This window comes from Paramisgurnus dabryanus, chromosome 18, assembly GCF_030506205.2.
Source record: "Paramisgurnus dabryanus chromosome 18, PD_genome_1.1, whole genome shotgun sequence".
Classification (NCBI taxonomy): domain Eukaryota; kingdom Metazoa; phylum Chordata; class Actinopteri; order Cypriniformes; family Cobitidae; genus Paramisgurnus; species Paramisgurnus dabryanus.
Window position 1 is genome coordinate 21124806 of NC_133354.1, and position 24704 is coordinate 21149509.

The 24704-nt window shown below is 37.7% G+C and overlaps 1 protein-coding gene across 3 annotated transcripts in view; it reads right to left on the bottom strand.

Moving 5' to 3' along the window:
• LOC135776499 (rho GTPase-activating protein 26-like) overlaps positions 1 to 24704 on the bottom strand; it is a 102201-nt gene that overhangs the window by 55286 nt on the left and 22211 nt on the right. For all 3 annotated transcript variants that reach the window (XM_065287261.2, XM_065287262.2, XM_065287260.2), the window contains exons 2-3: positions 4149 to 4244; positions 1629 to 1690 (exon numbers count right to left, since the gene is read on the bottom strand). In XM_065287261.2, the coding sequence (XP_065143333.1) occupies positions 1629 to 1690; positions 4149 to 4244 (158 nt within the window). The remainder of the gene's footprint in view (positions 1 to 1628; positions 1691 to 4148; positions 4245 to 24704) is intronic.

The following is a 24704-nucleotide window of genomic DNA, read 5'->3' on the forward strand; positions in this document are numbered from 1 at the left end:
AACCCTCCCTTTTGAAATGCATAGTCATTGACGAAACACACTCTGTAGACCAGTTTGCCATTTAGGGCTACTGTAAAAACATGGCGGCACAAAATGGCGACTTCCATGTAAGAGGACCCAAGGTGTATATACTGTAGATAAAAATGACTCATTCTAAGTTTATAAAAACTATACAGTTAATTTTGTAAAGTCTTTATACACCACTGATAATACAGTTATGTATATTATATTGCATTTTTGTCAAGAGATACTTTTAAAAGTTACACAATGCACCTTGAAATTGCGCAAATTAAAACTGTGAATTGAAAATGTGTCCAATGAAAACCCTCTAATATTGCAAAAAAAGTTTTTACAATCACATGAGGTGGTTTTTCAGGCAATTTGCAATGTTGAAAACGCATTTTTATGCATTTGCAGGTCACCTCGTGTCCGTAAAAGTAACATGATCATTTTTTAAAGATGAAAAATCGTGTTCTAAAGTTCCCAAAAACAACTCCCAACTGGCCACTCCCAAGTAAAAGGCTTTCCTTGCCATTAATTCTCGGATATTTTGCCTGCGTCTCCTACAATTAACTTAATAGCTAGGGTGGTGGCTGTGATATACATTCATTTACCAACATCTGCCGCCATGACTTTTGGAATAGCTGCGTTTCCATAAAAAATTTGCGCAAAACTTAATGCATTATTTTTTAAAAATTGACAAATAACTATTGTGAAATGACGGCATTTCTATTAACTGATGTTATGTGACTAAAATGTGATAAGTCGTTCCAATAACCATGCAGACCAAGTGTGTTTAACTTCATACGATGCCATGCGGACCAACATGTGAATGACAATAAAATACAGCAAGAGTGACTAGAAAGCATACAGAGGAGTCAATTCCCAAATCGCTCTCGCAGTATTTGTATTTCATGTGCTTGATGGTTCTTGTGACGCCACATAAAGTCGGACACACCTCTTCTGTCTTGTCTTCCAATCAAACATATCACGCCATATTTAAAGAATGATCATGTGACAAAAATGCAAAAAAAAAACTGTTTTGCAATATTCCTTTTTCGAATTGCATTAAAACCCACCTCACCCGTGCATAAAAACCTTGTTTATGTGATATATAGGATTTTATGCAAAGTTGATGTGTTTCCATTTGCCACATTTTAAATTTAATATTTCAGTTTGCGCATTTTGAAGGGTAATGGAAACGCTGCTAACTTATCATGAGAGGAAAATTATGTTTTAGTTACGTTTAGGTTCTTGGAAACAGTGTCATTTTGCAATGGTTTTTCAATCGACATTCAGTAAATATTTGTGGCAAATCCGTAATGAAATCCAGGCTATTGTTTGCAACACAAGGCTATATTGGCTAAGATTTAGAATATAGGACATGAATACAATTTGGCATTTATGGACTTCAATGATGCTTCAGTGACTTTTATTTAACTCAACAGCATCCACACTTATTCAAATTCATTGCATGAAAACTTAACAATATAAACATTCTGCAAAACATCTTGTTTAATGTGGGTTTAGACAAACAATATGGGTGTAAGTAAATGATTAGTTTGTGTGAACTTTCCCTTTAGATATTTGGGAGGTGTACTGATAGTGATGTTATGATATCAGCTCACCATTCGGGTTCTCTCATCCTCCAGGTTCTGTAAGACTCCAGCAAATTCCTGCAGCGATTTGGCTACGAAAAAAAGGAGACCGGTGATGACACAACATCTTGTGCACATTAATGTATTTTATTTTTAACTTACAAGGATAATGTCAAACATTCATCATTATATAATTTACCACAGACGCCCTGACAAGTCAAGCAAGGCATGAAGGTCAGCCAAGAGTGACACTTTTCATAAGCACATCTGAGAAAAACTGCAAACTGAGGTGTTTGCCATGCAAAACAAGTCTCTGTACCAACTATAAAAAGGTGCCAGCTTTAGTGCTCTTAACAAAACACCCCTATCTGACAGACTGCGGTTAACATCCATTGTGACGTCATTAGCAGTAATGGATTTGTGGTGAGGAGATGCTTTAGCTGTTGAAGGCAAGCATAACTTTCAATGGTCAACCTTGAACAAGTGGCATTCAAACTAAGCTTGAAATGTCAATAACTCATCAGCTAAAGGAATTCAATTATTAAACATTGCACTTTAACCCAAACTGCATTAAAGTACAGGATCACCTTTCATTTGAACAGATCTCAAAATAAAGGGATGGGCACGATTACTCCAGCACTCAAACTTGGCATCGATGATCGATCAAGGAAAAGATGAGTTTATTTTTTTGTGGTTATGGCGCCATTTGGAGATCTGACTGGTCCACAGTAAAGACTGAGGGCATGATTGACGTTGTGTTGCGCAGACCGAACGGCGTATGACATCATCAGTACCATGATTTAAAAGCATCGGAGAAGTCCGCTCCTAAAGCGCACCCGCAACGTCTGCGCAACACTCCACACCTCACATATCAGTCTTGATACAACATAAACATATTATATAAAGTGCACATATTTGCACAACATCATGCAAGACTTAAACTAAGTTATGTAACTGGACAGAAAGTTTAACTGCCTTTGTGGATGCGCGCCATCATAACAGCACGCTTTAAAACACGTCCAGTCAAAGCACAAGGATTCATAACATCAATAAGCAGCTTTAAGTGTTTTGCTATCTTTTTAACGAAAGATTTAATGCTCGTATGGCTCTCTGGTATCTTTTGACATTTGATGTTTAAATATGAGATGATAATGCATTGAATTTATGACGGGCTGTACACATTTTTAACAATCCTTTAAGAAACCTCCAGAAATATTACAGTCGGTTCAGTTGTGGCCTGTTGTTTTTCATGTTTAACTTCGTGAAGAGAAAGGTCAACCGACTGCAGGGCTGCAATTGAAGATGAGATCAGAAAAAGGCAAGTGAAAACTCGCTCGCTCTTTAAATTCAGCCAAACAGGATTTAAGCGAGTTTCCGTGTGAGGTGCCAGAATTTACAGAAAGCCACAAAAATTCCCACAGGTTCCAACACTTAAGCCTTTGATGCCACACCATCACGAGGAATTATGAGAAATAAATACCAGTAGAGTTGAAACCCTGAGTTCAGTCTGGCATAAAGGGACCTTACTGAAATGTTAATGTGGACAAAGATCAGTTAAAATTTTTTAAAAGTTAATTTATTGTGTAAGACATGGAGCGGGATCAGATGGCCCTATGTTTGTACTGAACTGATTTGTTAGTCACTGTGCCTTGAGGTTTTTATCTCAAATGCCAACTGCAGATGGCCTTGCCATAACAGCATACTAAGATCCAAATTGTTTTGGAGTTTAAAGGTGTTTACGCCAAAATGCTTCATACTTCATCAGTTTTATGTTCAGATACAATGAGGTTTGAATTTGTAAAGATTGTAAATGCTGTGGCGATATTGCTCTGTTCGAGTGGTTAGGTCAACTTCTGGCTCATCCAATAAGAGGCGTGAGTTTGGGACAGGATTAGAATATCTGCAGCAATCTGATTCGTCAGTTCTTCTACTTGTACCCCAGAGTAGACCCTAATTTGAAATCTGTCCTCTTTAATGATGGACACATACAGTTTATTTGTTTTTATGCATATCACCAGTGTTGTAAAGAAGACCATCTTGACCGATAGCAACGAAGTCACAGGAAAATTGCGCCCCGCTGACAACCATGAAATTCAGTTTATTTACTGAGGCGCATGTCCTACACAATTGTTTGACATTATATTTTTTCTTTAACTATGCATAACTGTGGGTTCACACAGACGTGAGTTCAACGATTTGCCCGAGTAGATTATATACAAAGTCAATGCAAAGACGCGATTAGACACGTCCTCGCGTGGGGCGATGCGAATGACGCGATACCGGCGGGGCGTTTGCTGCGAAAACACGCGCTATTCGCCTCAAGCGCGTCTTCGGACAATTTGAAAATATTCAACTTGTGCGAAAAATTTGCATGACACGAAGTTAAACCCCGCGAGTAATCTAGAGCGAGTAACGTGATGCCTCGTGTTTGGTGTGTATGTAGCATAAGAGCGACAAACAAGCTATTGGCTATACGCATTGGTAATTTGTTTTCAGTTAAGATCTCGTGACAAAATAAATCTTCTAGAAAAAGAAACATTGTGAACTTACCAATGCATATCTCATCATCTGTTTCTGCATCCCCAATGCACTGAAACTTAAACTCGTTCAGCGACTCTGCAAATTTCCTCTTCGCAGTGGACAAATCTGCAAAAGATGCAAAGAGACGTGTTAAAAAACAGAGAGTTGGGTGATATATAAAGACATGTGCAGGCGAGTGTGGCAGAGGGTGACAAAACCACAGATTCAGATGGTTTTTCGTTATGACTACTATATCTAAAAGAAAGTCAAAAACGCAGGAAGAAACCAAAAAGATTTAGACCGATTAGGAAATGTTGTGGTGTCTGGGGCATTTGCAGATATAAATCTTAACAAGGTAATTTGACTAAGGAACGTGAAAAAATAAATAGAATAGATGAACAATAAATATGAAATAGAATAAAAGGATTGCCAAAAACTTAAAATAAAACATAAATATGTGACCCTGAACCACAAAACTAGTCATAAGGATATATATTTTTTGAAACTGTACCTTGTATGACCTCCTGCTTTTGGTAAAAAAAAATTCTGATTCCTGTGAATACAGTCTGAGACAATAGTATATTACACATATTAACACAACAATGTGCTAACAAAAAACATTTAGAAAAGGTTTTGGGTAAAATTAAGCGGTGAGTCTGTGGCCATGGGCGGAGCTTTGTCTTGGTGACATCACATTAACAAGAGAATCAACGTAGCATTTCTAATGAGACAACTTTGGTTTAATGGAGATTAAAAAAGAAAGAAAGGCTGGATTTTTTTCATTGTAGAGTTGTTGTGTTCACACTAGAGGTCTTCTCGGGTCCAAATAAATGTACCCGACTTGAAATGACCCGAATCACTTTATACCTGAACCCGACATGCATAAATATTTTTTTTTTATAGAAAGACCCGACCCGAGACAAACCCGAGAAAATTAGACCAGAGTCCGACCCGAACCAGTGGCATTTTTTTAACCCGACTGGACCCCGAATGTAGTAAACGGCACTGACCGACGTGTGTGCAGTCTGCAGCCCCGCACGCAGCAGTCAGACAGAAACCCAGCTGGTCTCGCAACCAATTTGGCGAGCTGATCCATTTGTTTTACTTTGTTTTCTGAAAACAAAACCCACTGACATCTGTCACAACGAATGCCGCTAATATTATTCCCTGACCCGTGTCCGAGGCGCACGTGAAACTTTTGTGGACCCGTGAAGACCTCTAGATCACACACTGCCAACACACATTTATGTACAAACATCTTGTAAAAGTGGATAATAAGTGCCCTTTAATCTGGAACCCCTTTTTATTTATTTATTACTAATGACTAAAATACATTTTTAATATATATTTACAGTATTCTTTTTTCCTACTATGGAAGTAAATAGGGCTCACAAACAATTTGGTTACACACATTCCTCAAAATATCTTCCTTTGTGTTCGTCAGAACAAATCAATTTGTAAAGGTTTGTAACAACATGAGAGTGAGTGAATAATAACAGCATTTTCATTTTTGGGTGAACTACCCCTTTAAAATCATAATGCTTTTTGTCATAAAAGAAAAATGTATAATTTTGACCCATGGCTATTGCTACAAATATACCCATGCGACTTAAGACGCTTGTTTTGTGGTCCAGGGTCACATATTTAAAATATAAAGAAAAGTTAAGGAATTAGAGTTTGGCATGAGTTTTTTAACTGGCAGGAAGACCTTTTTGGTTTTATAATGTTTATATATGCGTAAAAGAAGGATATGCTGCATGCAAACAATTTATTCGAGCTGTGATGTCAACCTCAGCTGGTGTGCTGCAGGTTTATATTTAAGCATTTGGCAGAAACTTTATCCAAGCCACATACAGTGCATTACAAGGTACACATATTTTTATCAGTATGTATATCCTGAGTTTGAACCCATGAACTTTTGTGCGGCTAACGCTCTACCACTGAGCTACCTGTATACATGAACAGGTTTCTCAACAGAATCTTGCTTTCATCTTTAAATATTTATAGTGTTCCTGTAGCTCAGTTAGTTTTGGTTGTGGTTTGATCCCCATGCAACACACATACTGATAAATGTAAACTTTCAATGCACAGTACAAACTGGATAAAAGTGCCTGACAGATGGATTAAATGTAACTGGCTGTTCAATGATTTGTGTTGACTTTGGGGCTGCAACAACTGCTGTAATTGATAAAATTGATAATCATCTATAATAAAATTTGCTATTTGTTTGAAAACAAGGCAGCATTGCTAGGTCCACGGCCTTTCACTATTTTCGCATTTTGATCTACAGGTTAGAGATGTAAGAATTTGATTAATCGATTTTAAAGATAACCGTTAGTTGCGACCCTAGTTGACTTTAAAACAGAGGACCTTAATATGTTACAGCTTTATATTTAAATGTCGGGGGGGGGGGGGGGGGGGGGCTGCACAGTGATTCTTTCAAGCTATATTGCTGCATGTCTCAATGATGTATACAGTGGAGAGATGACTACTGAGAATCAACTGTTAAACCTCGTGGTGAAGAACTGAAGGAGGTCTTATCATCAAAAACCACACTTGTAGCCTCCCACACAATCTGAACAATTTGAACAAGGGCCAGTTAACGCAGCAGCCATTAACATCTAAATGATAAAGTCTACTGACTGCAGATCAGTCTATCTGAAAACACATTGAGACGGCAAACCAAAGCCAGCTGCTGCATGCTGATATCATCAGCCAGTGCAGGTGATTTATATGAGCAGTGTTGTTTAAAACCACACAGCAGATGCCACACTGACTGTACTGTAGGACATCAAACCTGACCCACTTTCTTCAAGATTCATTCATTTCAGTCTTACTCGCAGCAATGTGAGACTAATATGTGTTTTTCTATATAGCAAAATCTAAAGCACATTTTGGGCAAACTGTATTTCCTGTGTGTGAACTCAAATGACACAAGTGATACAATTCATACCAATAAACTTGATGGTCACCAGCACAAATTCATTATTTTATGACATGTGTTTGCTTCCTGTGAAACAAATTGACCCAATTCTTTCACATGGTAAGAAATATGACTCTGTGTTTCTATCTGGCAATGACTTGTGCTTGCTTACAATGCTGCTTGCTAGATGACTAGAAGTTTTACAATACAGAAACAAAAACCACATGAGGCAACAAAGTTGATTGGGTGGCTTCTGGACAGTTTCAGAAGTGCATAAACTTTTAAAGAAAGTCTTATATTTTTTGATCTGCTACAATAAAGGGATACTAAGACAATCTAATCGCTTTCCTCTCAAAGTTTGGCCCTATATTGATGAAAAATATTAAGAATTTGGAGATATTCTTCAGCACAACTGTATACTGCAATTGTTTTCATAGTTCTTCCAGAAAGACTGGTTAGCCAGAGAAGTTACCCAAGAGGTATTACAATAAAAGCTGTTTTTACATTCCAGTGAGCTTTCACTTGACATTGAGGTATAGACGATGTAACACATGGGAATCTCACCGGGCAAGAGAAGAAAGTGATAAGTTGCACATACTATATAAAATTAAACAGCTTGCCCTGGCATAGATTTTCTATCTTGTGTCCTCTATGAGCACAGAATTCCCCTCCATTCTTCTCTTTCAGTGTCCTGAGCTTCCTGCTTTCTGTCCGGCGACACAATGGTGCCGTCCAACCGCCTGGAGAGGACGCACATTTACTTTTTGTAGCATGCACACACACAAATACAAGAAAACAAGCAAGGAAATCCAAATGCAAATTGCTGACACTCTGCTTACGTTTGACCCCAAACGTTAGCCAACGTGCACAGGGTCAAATTATGTCTCATCATGGGTCTTTTTTCTGAAGTGAACGTTTCATGCCAAAAAAAAATGACAATTCTGGTATTACTCACTATTCACAAATTTCTTTTTTTGCTACTGGCACTTTTTGGCATTGGATTTGTTTTGTGCCTCTGTCACATCAGGCTAAGCCAAAGATGAGGCTGCTATACTGACCCTGACACCACTGTTGACCCAAATGGGTGACTGGAGTTCAAGTCCCGGCTTATGGTTTTTTCCTGACTCCTGGTCCCCTCTTTCTCAGCCCATATGCTGTAATTTCCTGTCTGTACTTCACTATCCTGCATGATATGTCCTCTTTAAATTGGTTGTGAATCGTTTATTGAAAGTTCAAACTTTAGCCGAACCTCCTTCACCTAAATTATTTACTTGAAGTACCCCCTGAGATTTTAAGTAAATATTTAAATAATCTAATAGCACATTTGCATGTTAAAATTCAAAAACATTTATTGTTCATCTGCTTTAAAGTTTTTATCAGTAGCATTTTACATAGTTATTTTTATTAGAGCTTCATCTGGTATTTTTCAGTTAGTCATACATAAAAAGTACAATTTGTACATAACCTGTCCATTTTGCATGAGTTCTGTTGTATTATGTTCACATAGCATGCAGATTAAAGAAATAAAATATATTTATACCACAAAAAATAATTTATTTTGTTTTTTTTATTTTAAAATTATTTACATTTAATAATTTAATTCAAATTGATTATCTTTCCCATCAACTCACAAACTCCCAGCAATTCCCCCAAGAACTACCACAGATTCGCACACCCCATTTTCGGAAACCTTGTTTTAAACTCTTTACCGATTTTTAAATAGATTTTTTTTATAGCAAGATGTCTATATTCTGTACTAGCTTTAAAATTTGACATAAAAAGTCATCAAACTTGTACTCTTTTAATGAAAATTGATTCATGTCATGACTTTATAGGACAAATAAATAGCGGTAAAATGTACTTTAGAAATACCACTCTTAGTTCAATTTTATTATAGTCCCTTTTATCCGTCTCCTATTTAGTTGCAAACATTTGTGTCATTAATTTGTAACTGTACAGAAAAAATAAAGTACTTTGCTTTCATTCAAAACACATGGATCAATTCTGTTAGTTACTAGTATTTATCAAATAAATACAATGATTCTGACACAGTGACAGCACAGTTATTTATTTTTTATAGCTTTTTTATCAGGAGCTACATTTTTAAAGTGGCGTTCCCAATGCATATTTCTCAGTATCACTTGCTAGCCAAAGTTATACATGTGCAACTGTTTGCACCTTAACCTGGAAGTGGTGTGGAATGCTAATAGAGAGATAAATGACACCGCATCCATGGAGAGTCATGGCCGAGGTCCAGGAGCACATAACTCAGCACCAACTGTGTGAGGGAGTGTTATTTGTCTCTAAAAATCATTATAGAAGACATTTTACAGTTGCTTTCTACAACCCAGAAGCTCTGAACAACATGTGCTAACATTAACACAACTCTAAACCTTGCACACTGATGACAATCCCAGACAATGATACATCCACAAAACGTTTTTTAACGCAATTACAAGCTATTTACAATATAAAAAACTCATCTACCAACAATGGGGCAGTCACACTAGACTATTTTCTGGACGCTGTTGCGAGGATATGGGCGAGGAGCGCTTCGTCCATCTATGCTTTTTAGTAGAGAAAGGTCACGCCCAGCCTGATTAGGGCTGGGTATCGATTCAGATGTTCCGGATCGATTCAATTTCGATTCATAAGCTATCGGATCGATTCGATTTCGATTCTCTGTTTGATTCAGATTCTCGGACCGATTCTTATACTCGATTCTTGATTTAACTCAATGAATATGGATTTAATACAAATACTTTATTTATAAAAAAAACAGTGAACATAAGTTTACAAGTGGGTAATTAATAAAAATAAATTAAGAGCCACCAACCTGTACATTACATTTTTTTATTTTAGGTACACTTGGGTACATATACACAGAACCCATCTCTAATTTTCAAATGCATACAATTATGTTAAATACAATACAATTTTGATGCAAGATGAAAAATGTATGCTGAAAAAAGTCAAGTTTAACCTGATTAAACAGGATCAGGTTATTTCATTTTTTTTTAAACTACCGGTATTTGCGGCCTATGAAAATCGATTTTAAATTGACCACGTTTAAAAAAAAAACGATTTATCGGAAAATAAATTTTTTTTGCCCAGCCCTAAGCCTGATCTCACCAGAATTCATAAATATTTTACAAGTTGGCTAAATCTTGTGAATTCATACAAAGTTAATCATGCAAAAACTTACGATTATAATAATTTTTTTTACTAAACCTCATCCCTAACCACAACCTCACAGGTGCAAAGGCAAATCGCACGAATGTGGTCGTAACAAATTAATCCGAATTAGCCACCCTGTAAAATACATATGAATTGCAAGAGATAGCATTGTCACGCCGTGACATACCGATGTTCTACTGGTCACGTGTCTTCACTTCATACAAATCCGCAGGTCAGAGTACATCAGCCTTGAACTGTGGTTTGCACAAGCCTGCATTTCCTGCACAAGCATTCACCTGCATATGAATGGAAGTCAATGGAACGAAAAGTGTAGTGTGGACATTAAAACACAAGCTTTGAGAAAAAAAAATTCACAACGGATTTGGCCCCCCTGCTATATAACAGATTGAAAAATGCATCTAAGAGTAAAAACTGTGGATAAGCATACTGTATGCTCAATAACTGTTATAATTATAAAGGGGTCTTTGGAAATTTTGCTTACCTGGTTTAAAAAGTTTAAGCCCTGCATTATATATAACTGTTAACATTACATCGTGACTTTTCTGATCAGTTAATCTTATAATAATTGTTTATCTGATATGATTTAAGTCACCTGCATATTAATGTAAGATTTCTTGACAAAGAACATCCTCTTATATAATGCAATGTAATGATACTCGGTTCAAAAGGAAGTGGTCACCAGCATCAGAGCTGTATAGTCGATAAAAGCTTTCTGATGAGAGCCAGAGAGGATCTGGAAGACATGCATCGCTCCAGATGGTTCAAACGACAGAGCTTTCATTACACGCAGAGCTTTACCAGCAGGGAACTGAACCGGGCCACACAGCAAGATTCAGTCACAAGCCAATGTCAATTCAGCAGCTCGTGATCCAAACCTAACCACAACGCTGCTAGACACACACTTTATAATGTCCGGCGAGACGATTCACATGGAGCTCACATGCTAGGTAAAAGTCTGTGAAGATATGTAATTAAAAGAAGATGCAGTTTTGTGCTTTTATAACAAAACAAACACTTTCTGACATTTTGGTCATAACAGGGTGAAGACCGAATATATTGCACATCATGTATAAATGATTGCGTGTAATCTACTGAGAAATAAACATTATATAAGATGTGATAGAATTGCCTTGATTTGATCTGTTTCATACTGCTTCCACCACAAATGATAAACAGCTATGAGATGAAGAGAAAAACACATGAAAGTTACAAATTAAAACACCTTAACATGAGCTGTTTACAAAAAAGTGGCGATTGTGATCACCGAAAACCATTTGGCTAACCAACGTCTTACCAATAATCTTGCAATTAATATTTTTCAATAAATTTGGCAAATGTTCATTCCACAGTAATGTCATACAATACCTCTTTCTACTGTCCTTCACAGTAAAAAAACATGTAGGAAATGTCTAAATGTGTGAACAGAGAGATTAGCGATCTTGGCACAGATTTTTGAAGTTCAACTTAAACCCGTGTGTCACCCGGGCTGACCCGGCGGGATTAACTCTTGTTGTCTTTAGGTGAAATTCAGAATGCTGCAATTTCTGCTCATTTAGTTTAGTCAGCGAGATAAGACAGAAAGCCGCGGCCAGCAGGGATTTGTGACTGACGCTGTTGGCGAAAACTCAATGTGCATGAAATGACTAGTCTAACCTTCCAGAAAACTCTCTGGAATCCATTTTCCAGCTCTCAGGGTAAAAATGCCAGTGAAAGTGCTATAAGGATCGAAAACCAACCAAATGAAGCTGATGTTTTTTCCGCAATGGCAACATCCGAAAAGGAAGTGGATTTTGACGGACTGTGAAAGTGGATTTCCGACTCATATCCTACAGAAAGGAGAATGATGGTGTGGCAAAGGAAAAGGAAATAATTGGGTAGGAAGAAGTGGGTCATGACTGAGTCAGCAGTTACGTCATGATTCAGTCAATGATTCTCATGTGACCAACAGTCCTCTACAGCCACACTGACAGGAAAAAACACAAAAGATGATATCATTAAAATCTTGATTTATGCTTGTCTATGTAAATGCAACTTTATCAACCCGTTTATGACTTTTATTTATCCAAGAAGGAAAATTCTGTCCTCCTTAAGTCTTCAGACAATTCAGGCAGATCTGATTCAAATCTATTTAGTTGTATGTAGTCTAAACAAAAAACAACACATGTGGTTGATTTTACATTTGGTCTGAAATCAGAGTTTTGGAAATATGAATGCTGCAACCCGAATTTTGGCGCGCACTAAACAAGTGAACAGAGACCGCTGGAAAGGTGGGTCACTGTCAGCTGCCAAACGAACTCTGGTTTGGTTCGACTGATATGTGAATGCACTTGGACCAGAGACAGCGCAACGAACCAAAATCACTTTTATATACACTCACCTAAAGGATTATTAGGATAATCAATTTCTCATTAATGCAATTATCTAATCAGCCAATCACATGGCAGTTGCTTCAATGCATTTAGGGGTGTGGTCCTGGTCAAGACAATCTCCTGAACTCCGAACTGAATGTCAGAATGGGAAAGAAAGGTGATTAAGCAATTTTGAGCGTTAATTCACAGTTACTGTGCTCAGTTTCTGGGATTTTCACGCACAACCATTTCTAGGGTTTACAAAGAATGGTGTGAAAAGGGAAAAACATCCATTATGCGGCAATCCTGTGGGCGAAAATGCCTTGTTGATCCTAGAGGTCAGAGGAGAATGGGCTGACTGATTGATAGAAGAGCAACTTTGACTGAAATAACCACTCGTTACAACCGAGGTATGCAGCAAAGCATTTGTGAAGCCACAACACGCACAACCTTGAGACGGATGGGCTACAACAGCAGAAGACCCCACCGGGTACCACTCATCTCCACTACAAATAGGAAAAAGAGGCTACAATTTGCACGAGCTCACCAAAATTGGACAGTTGAAGACTGGAAAAATTTTGCCTGGTATGATGAGTCTAGATTTCTGTTGAGACATTCAGATGGTAAAGTCAGAATTTGGCGTAAACAGAATGAGAACATGGATACATCATGCCTTGTTACCACTGTGCAGGCTGCTGGTGGTGGTGTAATGATGGAGGATGTTTTTTGGCACACTTTAGGCCCCTTAGTGCCAAGTGGGCATCGTTTAAATGCCACGGCCTACCTGAGCATTGTTTCTGACCATGTCCATCCCTTTATGACCACCAAGTACCCATCCTCTGATGGCTACTTCCAGCAGGATAATGCACCATGTCACAAAGCTCGAATCATTTCAAATTAGTTTCTTGAACATGACAATGAGTTCACTGTACTAAAATGGCCCCCACAGTCACCAGATCTCAACCCAATAGAGCATCTTTGGGATGTGGTGGAATGGAAGCTTCGTGCCCTGGATGTGCATCTCACAAATCTGTAAGATGCTATCCTATCAATATGGGCCAACATTTCTAAAGAATGCTTTCAGCGCCTTGTTGAATCAATGCCACGTAGACTAAAGGCAGTTCTGAAGGTGAAAGGGGGTTCAACACAGTATTAGTATGGTGTTACTAATAATCCTTTGGGTGAGTGTATATTGTTTTATTATACACATACCGGTATTACTGTTTATATAACAAGATTGTGCCCTGCTATTAAGGCCGCTCTGGCAATGGAAGTCCCGCCTTCCAGTTAAAAGAACATCAATCGATAAAGACCAACAGTAAGAAAATAAACTTTACGGTTTCACAGTAAGATCCATACGGCCACAAAGGGAAACTTTTCTGACGCATGGTATTAACGTCAGTGTCTGAAATTGCTCGCTCAGTTTCGTTCACTTCTTCCCTATGTAGTGGACTAACATGTTGTTCACTATATGGGTAATAGTGAAGGAGGGAACGAGTAAACGGTTTCAGAAACAGCAATTAGGGCTGGGACAACGCGTCGACGTAATCGACGACGTCGACGCAAAAAATACGTCGACGCAAAATATGCGCGTCGATTTGTCAGACCCAAAAAGGCGGCGCAGTAGTAGCAACGCAATTGGCTTCAGTAATTGCTCACGACTGCTCGGGGGGACTGAATTGCTCATGACACCTGTTTCACACAGCAAGGGTGAGCAGTGCCTGCGGCCGCGCGGCGCGTGTTTTTTTCAGCGCCCATGTTAACAAGCATGCACCCCGCCGCATGAGAAGCGCGAGCTCGCGGCTCGAAACGGATATAAACGGAGGTCGGAGCCAGCTGCAAATACTTGGGCGGCTCTGTAGCAACAGTGCTGCAATCGTTTCTGCGTGGTTCTGCTGCGCTGCTCACGCTCAATTAAAGTGAAAGTGCTTTGTTTATGGTTTAAATGCTCGTGGATTTACGCGAAAAAGTGTCATTTTACCATAAAATCATGAATGTGATGCCAAGTGTGTTTTAAACAGTCATTTGAGCAATTTAACAGAAAGCAATGAAATATGTCACTGTTGCCAGAAGACTGCGCTTTCATTCACTCTCTGTCCAGCAGTAAATGAGTCCTAATCTATCTTAACAAACTTAAGAGAAAGAGATTTAATGATATATATGTGCTTCTTAAGTCTATAATTGTGTTTATATCTGTCATTAAATGGACTAGAACAGCACGAAAACAATGTGGATTAAACAAATCTAGTTATAAAAATTACACAGACCATCAAAAGGCACATTGAAGAGGTTTTGCTCATAAATGCATGTAAAATAAAGTAATTTGAACTTGAGATTTTTATACGGTTACTTAACTGCACAGTATGTACAGTACAAATGCTTTATTGAATGCTACCTCTGTCTAAGAATGCATTATTTTGCACTTGTATAGTCTTTTTTTATTTTGAAATTTTAAGAGCAATAAAGATATATTGAAATGTTTACATTCAGATATGTAAATCAACATGTATAACTTGCTATTAGTTAATTAATGGGGAGATAATCGAGAATCGAATCGAAGTCGAATCGGACTGACAAAATGAATCGTTAGATTAATCGATGCATCGAAAAAATAATCGCTAGATTAATCGTTAAAAAAATAATCGTTTATCCCAGCCCTAACAGCAATGCATTATTCTTTTGCTCTAGCTCCCTCTATTCCCCTCAGGTTTACTACTGACCCCTAGCAGGAGTAGCCAGCATTGCATGCTTGTTTTAACAACATCACTATAGGCCTAGTCCACACGGATACGGGTATATTTATAACCGGAGTTTTCCCCCAAAAAAAAATCCCGTTCACACATGCTCGGTTTAAATTAAATATCCATCCACACGATAAAGCAAAAGCACGCTATCAAGCGCTGTCAAGAGCATGCCACACCAGCAGGCGGGGATATAACCCAAATCGTGTTCCGCAAATTAGTGAGATAACTGAGCATCTATCTGTATACATGTTAGAAGCCCTGTTAGCACAGTTATTATTAGCAAGATATGTCCGCCATTGCACAGAATCATCAACAAAGCAGTCAGCGGTGCACAATCTTGACGTCAAACACAGTGGATAACAGCGCACACTCTGACGTCGCAAGGCAAAACTCCCGGTTTTACTCTCTACACGACACCACTGTAACCGGGGTTTCTTAAAAAGCTCACCCTGGCCGGGGTTTTCAAATATGCTCGGTTTCAGTGCTAATTAATTAAATTACCTCTTCAACCAAAATGATTAATCGATCAAAATTTCTTAAAAGTTTAGCAGTTAATTATGTTCATTCCTAAAAGTTGTACAAGGTAAGGTATCAATTTGTCTGTTTCCTAGTAATCAAACCTACTTTGTGCTGTTAACAAGTGATTGCGCCCCCCCCCCCCCCCCATTGCCCATATGTATTTCAAATAATTTCACAACCAGATTTGATGCAATTTTTTAAAAATCTCACAGTCCACACTTCTGCAATACACTCATACACTTCCTCTAACTGACCTCGCTGCGTGGCACAGTTGGAAACACAGCTAAATAGGGGCACGACACACAAACCAGCTGCTTTGAATACAAAGAGAAATAAGTGCACATGCGAACGCATCCACATGTTTTGCTAGCGCTTTACAGGCAAACGGTAGAGATCTCGTGACATTGATCTGTTTGTGGTGCAGTAAAGACAGTGGATGAGCATGTGCTGGATACACACCCTTTGTCTCTGCTAACACTGCTTTTCATCACATCAGCAAGTGTCAGCATGAAAATCAGCCAGCAGGTGTTTGTGTGTGGAAGACATAAAAGGTGTATGACATATGTCATTAAAATGTTATATACCTTGACTTTCTCACGCTTATATAAATAACTTAAGTGTGTCATTTTGTGGAAGTTAAAGCACTTCCTTATATTTTATTTAAAAGACAAATATGAAAATGATCTCATATTTTACTCACATTCATGCCATTCCAGATATATATTACTTCCTTTTCTCATTTAAATACAAATAAATAATTTGATATTAAAATGCTGTTATCTTCTATAAGGCTCAACATTTTAAAGCACCGTGAAGCACATCCATTTATCATTGACAACTCCATTGGGTTAAAATGTTTGAAGATGTTATGGATTTATAACTTATAAGTGAATTAAAATTTTTGGATGAACTATTCCTTCAATATGCATTAATGCAGGGAATTATGGGGCGTACACACCTAAGGCAATTTAACCCCACGCGTGAGTAGATTAAACCTAAAAAAAATGAGGCTACTAACCAAGAGCACTACTTTGTATAATTGTGTTGTTTGTTTTGTTTAATAAAAATTTTACGTTTTTGAACACATTTGTCATAAATTTTCTTTAATAATGCTGCGTACACACCAGAAGGGAATTTAACTATTTGCGTGAGTACATTACATACAAAGTCAATGCAAAGACACAAGCAGATGCAAACTTATGTGGGGCAATGGGAATGACGTGAACTGGGTGGCACAAATCCCCCGACACAAGCTTTTCGCTTCAAAAACGTCTTCCCGACAAAAGTTGAAAATATTAAACTCAAGCGGAAAATTTGCATGATACTAAGTTAAATCCTACGAGTAATCAGTCCTTTCAGAAAAACGCTGACTTTTTTTTATTTTGTTATTGTTGCGAGCAAAAATCCTTGTTCTTGCGGCACGTTTAAAATTTTATGCGCTGAAATTGCAGGAACTTGCAAAAATTGCAGGAACTTGCAAAAATTGCAGGAACTTGCAAAAACTGCGGGAACTTGCAAAAACTGCGGGAACTTGCAAAATCTGTTTGCAGCTTTTGCAGCTTTTCAATGATGTTCACGTCACACGTCATGTCACTTCATAACGTTCCCATGGCATCAGGGGACATGGCTGCGCTTGTGTGAAGTAAATGCAACATTTTCCAACTTTCTGCTAAGATATATGTGATTTTTGCTACGATTTTTGCGGGTATTATGAAATCATGCAAGCCCAACATATTTTGCGCACGGAAATCTGCAATTTATGCTGCGATAGTGCATCGTATTTGAAAAAATGCGGCCCCCGCATGAATATGCGGACTTTGGCTAAATATGCGTTGAATCATGTGATCGCATAATTGCATTTTTCTGGAAGGACTGGAGTAATCTCGAGGGAGGTAGGCAATGCTTCAAGGTTGGTGTGTACGCAGTTTTTGTGTAGTTAGTCTTAGCTAACACTACTAAACAAAACAGCCTGTTAGCTTGTCCAAATAACAAGCTCAAATCTCCACTGAAGCAAACAGCAGACAATGGGACGGTGTTTATATCTTCTCTATGTAGCAGCAAAGACATTTAAGAGCTATTAAGATGAATCTCTTTACTGCAAAGACACCAAAAACAAATAAATAAGGAGTTTGGTCTCAATGCCTCATCATTCAAGTCCTTTCTGTGTCTTTTCACTTGTGTCTCTTTCGGACAGTCCCACATCTCTGTCCACGCCACCCTCCCTATTCCGTGCTCTCTGCAGTGTTCGTTCGCATAGCTCCCGTTCCCTGGCAACCCCGACAAAGAGGCTAGCAACAAAGTCAGAGAGATTTCTTTCTTTCCTTATTTAACCCCCTCTGACACAATTCTTTTTTGGGGATTCAGTCTTTAGCCACGCCTGATGCTGATGCTCCGGAGAGGAAAGAAGAAAGAGGCTGCTCAAAAAAGAGGCTATAAAATCCCTTGTAAGCCTCAGTTCGGTAGCACTTGGCACGCCCCCCACCCCACTATGGGCTTTGTGTGTGCTGCAATTTTTAACATGCTGGTGCAGAAACTGTAAATGCTGGTCTGCAACAGGAAAACCATAAAGTGCTTAAGATAGTCACCGACAAAACAGACCAACAGAAACAGAAGGCTGTGTTTGCACTAAAGCAGCTCTCAAACTACTAATAAACTCCTTTTAGCTGACTTTTTTGGCTTTACATTAAATGTACTACTAAGACCTCTGTGTAAACTATCATTTATTATGAGTGAAGTGGAACAGTTTCCACTATGTTTCCGGTGCATTTTTCAAGTCAAATCAGCCCATCCCCTTGAACGCCAGGTAAGACTTTTCAGAACAGAAACATATTCTCATCTCAGCAAGTTACAAGATCATAGGTACAATTCACTCGTAGGGTGTTACATTTCTACCTAACCTGTTGTTACAAGGCTGACTTTCTTTTCTGTCAATGTTGTTCAAACAGTTGTTAAACCATGTCGGTTTGGTCCTTGCCAAACATCTTGCCCAACATGCATTGCTATTTCACATTCAGACCTCTGAAACCAAATACATGGAACATCTTTTAAAAACAAACATATTACTTTCTAAATGTACCTTAAGTTATTTAAGAAATGCACAACAACCTTATACTAAGAATCATACGTATCATATGCAATTTTTATACATACTAAAAAAGAGGCACCGTATTCATATTTCACAACTGGCATATCCTTGAAATGCTTAGAGAGGTGCGTCATTACATCAAACTATGGTTGTAAGAACAAACACTGCTGTTTAACCCAATGGCCCTTTTCACACACAGATTACAATAAAATAGACAAAAAAAAGTTGATGCATTTTGGGAAAACCTCTCAGATGTTGTGCTTGAACATTTTTAGAAAAATAAAAAATAAGTCAAATGTCAAAATTGGGTTTTCATTAAGTTATTATTGTATACAATCTTGTCTATCATCTCTACAAAATATGAAGGCAAAAATCAATTGTTTAATGCAGAAAAAAGAAATTGATAATGAAAATCTGAAAAGACTGCATTTTTAAAGGGATAGTTCACCCAAAAATGTCTGTCATCAAATTCTGTTATCATTTTCTCATCATGTTGTTTTAAACCTGTATAAATGTATTTTTCTGAAGAACACAAAATAAGATGTTTGATGAATGATGGTAAGCACGCAGCTGATTGTAATCATTGACTTCCATAGTAGGAAAAATGAATACTATGGAACTCAATGGGTATCGTCAACTGTGTGCTTACCATCATTTACCAAAATATCTTCTTTATCATTTTTTACAATACTTCCATGATATTTGGAATATAAAAATAGTTTCACCATCATTTATCATACAGTTTTAGAACAACATGATCTTAACGTGAACTATCCCTTTAATGCTATATACCTGGACCGGCGGAGGTGCAACACAGTCCCCCACTGCTTTTCCTCTCTTAACAGTTTACCTATTACTATAAACCACATAACACGTAGATTGAAGGTGTATCAATGCACACCTCCCACCAGTCCTGTGTAAACTATGGCATGTAGGGGTGTAACGGTACGCAAAAATCACCGTTCGGTGCGAACCCCGGTTTTGAAGCCACGGTTCGGTTCATTTTCGGTACAGTAAGGGAGAAATGCAAACATTAAACTGCAGGTTGTTTATTACTTTAAACTTTTTTTTACAATTTGTTTACACTTTTTTAAACACTTTATTAAAGTATAAAATATATATAAAATGAAAAAATAATAAATAAAATACTACTGCAAAGTTATTTTTTACATTATTTTATAACAGAAGGTAACTCTTATCTTAACCTTCTCTTAAACTTTTTCTACTAAAACCTTGAACTAACAAATTCAATTCCTGAATACATTTATGAACTATTAGCCTACATTTTTGCCACTAAAAATTTTCTGTTTTGATTTATTTTGGATTGTTTAACTCACAGAATTGAATTGGCTATGTACCATCTCTGTATAAAAATAATATTACTGCTCTATGTGTAACTGCATAGCAAGCAACATGATGATATACTTATTATACACTCATTTTGAGATTAGTGAGCTGCATACATAGCCATCTTTGATCTTTTGCACGTTTCTCCTAAACTTTGCTTGTGTCATCAATGTAAGCTGTGACTTTACTTACGAACCCCTCCGCAGCTGAGTAACAGCTGAGTAAGCCCGGGTTACAGCTCTTCTCTGTCCCGACCAGCTGATCGCATTGTGACAATGATATGATTGACGTGATATGCAGATGAAAAATCTGATCACGCATTCCTTATTCTTGCTGTCACAGAAAGCGCGTCTCATGAATGCGTAGCAACGAAAGACGTGCATCCTCTCACGCACTTTTAAAAGAATAAAGCAGCGCGTTGACACGCGTTTAACATGCGCTTTTAGATACGACACGTAAACGTTTACATCAATAATCAAACGGATATACAACTAAGTAAATAAAAATCTTTCTGCGGGCCGAATTATGTTATATGTTTGACAGAAGACTTGCGCTGAACGCGGAGACTTCCGCCACTTAATATATTCGTGCGGAAACGCACGTATTATGTTCCGCACAGGCGCACACAAAATACTTTCGGTGCACGTGCGCACCGTGCCGAAAGCCCTGAACCGAAACGGTCCGGTTCGAATACACGAACCGTTACACCCCTAATGGCATGCAAAGATTTTTTATAGAAAGTTCTCATAAGATCGCAGAGCACATAAGAACAACTAGTTTATGATCATCTGCTTACTTCAATGATAAACAAAGGGACCATTTGTATCTTTAACAACATGTAAATTCACTAAAATAAGCCTTTTAGCACAGTAAAGTAACTTTTTCTTGTGATACTTCATTGTTGTGCTTTAATTTTCATTGCCTCCGTTTAAATCCACCCCCCCCTAAATTTAATTCCTGAAAATCACAGCAATCCGCCGAATTCAGACAGGCATAACTTTTGTTTTAGACCAGCTATGAAAAAAACAAAAACAGATTTGGAAAGGGCTTTCATATTGTATCATAATTGGTCAAATTTCACCATGTGATGTGTTTTGTCTCCGGGAATTATTTGATTTTGGCTGATTCACACTGCCAGTGATTTCTGGAGTCTGTGTGTGTGTTCATACATATCCAATGAAGATCCCATAAAGACACAAAATGTAATGTATAAATGTAATGTATTTGTAATCGTGGACATGGTCAATTTTTTCAGCAGTTTCTTAAGTTTTTCTTTCAAGAAACCACGCGCATGCACTTTTTTCTAATTTATTCCTGAACTAACACTCCCTGATCTCCACATAATTTTATTTCACACTGCAATAAACGACTTGTCTTGAATTTAGTGTTTAAGAAGAAAGTAAAATTATTTCAAATTCGAGATTTTTTTCTTGCCCCATTGGCAGATTATTTTGCTTGTTTTAAGCACAAATTCACTTAAATTTGATATTTTTGTCTAAAAACTAGACTTATTTTCTTAGGCCATTTTGCTCATCAAGACAATGCATCTTGATTTAAGAATTTTTTTTATATTTGTCCTTAAAACAAGACAATCAAAACAAAACAAAAACAATTTTTTGCAGTGCAGTTTGCAGACTTTTGTAGTTAACATGGACCTGCATTTAAAACCCCTGTGTCAAAGAGCAAAAAGAAAGCTATGTTGTTGCGACAACACACACATAGTCACTACAAGACACTCCTAACAGCATTGATCCTGACTTTTGTTTACACAGGACACATTCAATATTCAATATTCTGGTAGCAATCCTATGATCAATTTCAGGTAGGGCTTGGTGGCACATCGCATTTTGGCAGGGCTCCCAAAATGGCTAGCCCGATGTCCCAGGGCTATTGTGCCTTGCAGTCAGGCTACTAATATAAATCTTGAATTATATGGAGGAATAAAAGCTTATGCATTCTCTCACAGATTTGGATGGGTAATTATGGTCTATATATTTAAGGAATCGGGTATTTAAATTGCGTTTGAACTCGTAGTGTTCAAGATCGGTCTTGGTCTCGAGACCACTTTTTAAAGATCTTGGTCTCATCTAGTAATCGACCGCATTTTTAAACGGCCTCATCTCGGTCTCAGACGAAGAGGACTTGGAATTTTATTTCAAGACCGGTCAAGACCACAACTGACGGCATATCACAAAAATATTTTTTATCATTAATTATTAAATAATTATTATAATTATTATAATTTACTGATTTCTATGGTGCCAATTACCCCATCCCTCCCCTTCCCGCTGTGCCTCGCTGCCCCACACACACAAGTAAATGCGTCGGGAGACAGCAGGAGAGCAAGCTGTGCCGTCACCGTGGCTGTCGTCGGGGAGATGTCAGCCAAATCGTCTGTTATTCAATTTGGTTACCTAAACCAAAAAAGTTTTGATCTGCCACAAATCAACAAAAAGAAAACATTCAGCAGAGTGCAAGTTCTGCAATGCAACACTTACTGAGACGGCTGGGACCACGTCAACCTTTTATCACATTTATAAAGGAAGCATAAAGAAAGGTAAGCTAAGTGCAAGTGAATGATGATAGCAAACTTTGCTGTACCAAAACTCATGTTCATCCCTCACCATAGTACTGGGCAATATTAACCAAAAACATAAGTCAAACACTGGTTAAGTTGATTTCCACATGTTATCATAAGTGTTTTAATGCAGTGACTTGCACTGGTCTTGGCCTGTCTTGATCTTGACTTGGTCTTGACCCATCAAAGTCTTGGTCTTGTCTCGGTCTTGGCCTGTCTTGGTCTCGGTTTAGGTGGTGTTGACTACAACACTACGCATTCGCAAACTTCCTACAATGTCATCCTGTCAGTCATTATATCCTCCTCACATAAAAAATTAAATCTCCCGCAGCAAGCTTTAAAGTGATATAGATTGTATGTGCAGTGAATAGAATTACGAAAAAGGTTACAGTACGTGACTCCATGCAGAACTTACTCTTAAAGAGACAGTAGCCCCTATTTTTCTGATCGAAAAAATTATGTAACTGGAAAACCACTGTATGATCCAAACTGTGAGTTTTGTGACCAATTGAACCACTATTAAATTGTGAGTATATCCAGTGTGGAGATGAGCAGAAACAGCTGGCTTCCATGGAAATCCAGATTTTTTGTTTGTTAAAAAACAACAGCATCAAAAACAACAACAAGAATAGCAGAGCAAACATTGTGTTGAGTGCAGGCTTGTGCACAATTCAGGATTTCAGAATTGGCCTCCATTCAATTTATGAATTGGAATTTGAATTTACTCCACCCTACAGGAAGTTGAATTTGAATTGCAATTCGAATGACAGGAAGTGGAATTAAATTCATGGCAATTCAAAGAAATTCCACAGTCACACAACAGAAAGAATCTCACATAGATTCAGTGTTAGGAAAGTTACTTTGGAAAATTGTTTGGCAACCATTTTAAATACTTGGTAAAAGTAAAGCATTCTGGGAAATAAAGTCATGTTCCATCGTGTTCCACAAAATTACAATTACAAAAAATCAAACTTAATTATTTGTTATGTAAGTTTTTAACATTAATTGCTGGGGAAAAACATTTCCTGTTAATGTGTGTTTTGATAGATGTTTTGTCTCAATATTTTACATTAAAAGTATTAATTGTATTTTTTTTTATTCTGGCTACTTGCATTCATTTCAGAATACCAAAAACTGAAGAGTGCCTGCCCAAAGGGCTACCAGGGATTTCTGTTTGGTAACATATCAGAATTTTTTCCCAGCAAATATGAGATGAGACAATACAATCTATATTGGTATGGTCTAATATGACCCTCTTTTGCAACAGAAGCTCTGCCAGAAACGTACACTAAGATCAGACACATGTATATTTTCATAATGAGAGGAAACCCCTGTCTTTGAATTATATTGTCATCATAAACGGGTTTTAAAAAAGTGATGTTTGTGAAATATCACATGCGACTTGCATGACGTAAACATTTATTCACTTTTTTTATTTATCGCTTTCCATCATCTATGCCAAAATGATCATTCATCAAAATTATGAATTTTGGCAAATATATCGCCCAGCCCTAATTCAAGTAGGTGTTTGCATTCACACACAGAAGGCACTCTGGAAATTTTATGAGATCAATGCGCTGTGTGTAAGGTATGATAATCAGCATCAAAACAACCCATTCAAAACAACAGCATCCTACCCTTTTGACCCAGTTGCACATTAAAAGCCACAAAAATCCCATGAAGTCACATATTGGGTTCATTTACAATCCTGCACCTGGCTTACAGCTGCATGACATTTGACCCAAAAGAAGCACATCCGTTATTCCGGCTGACGGGTTACCGTGGTGATTGTGTGACCTCATTTCATTGTGAATAGGGAAACTGTGACAAATCCTGAAGATAAA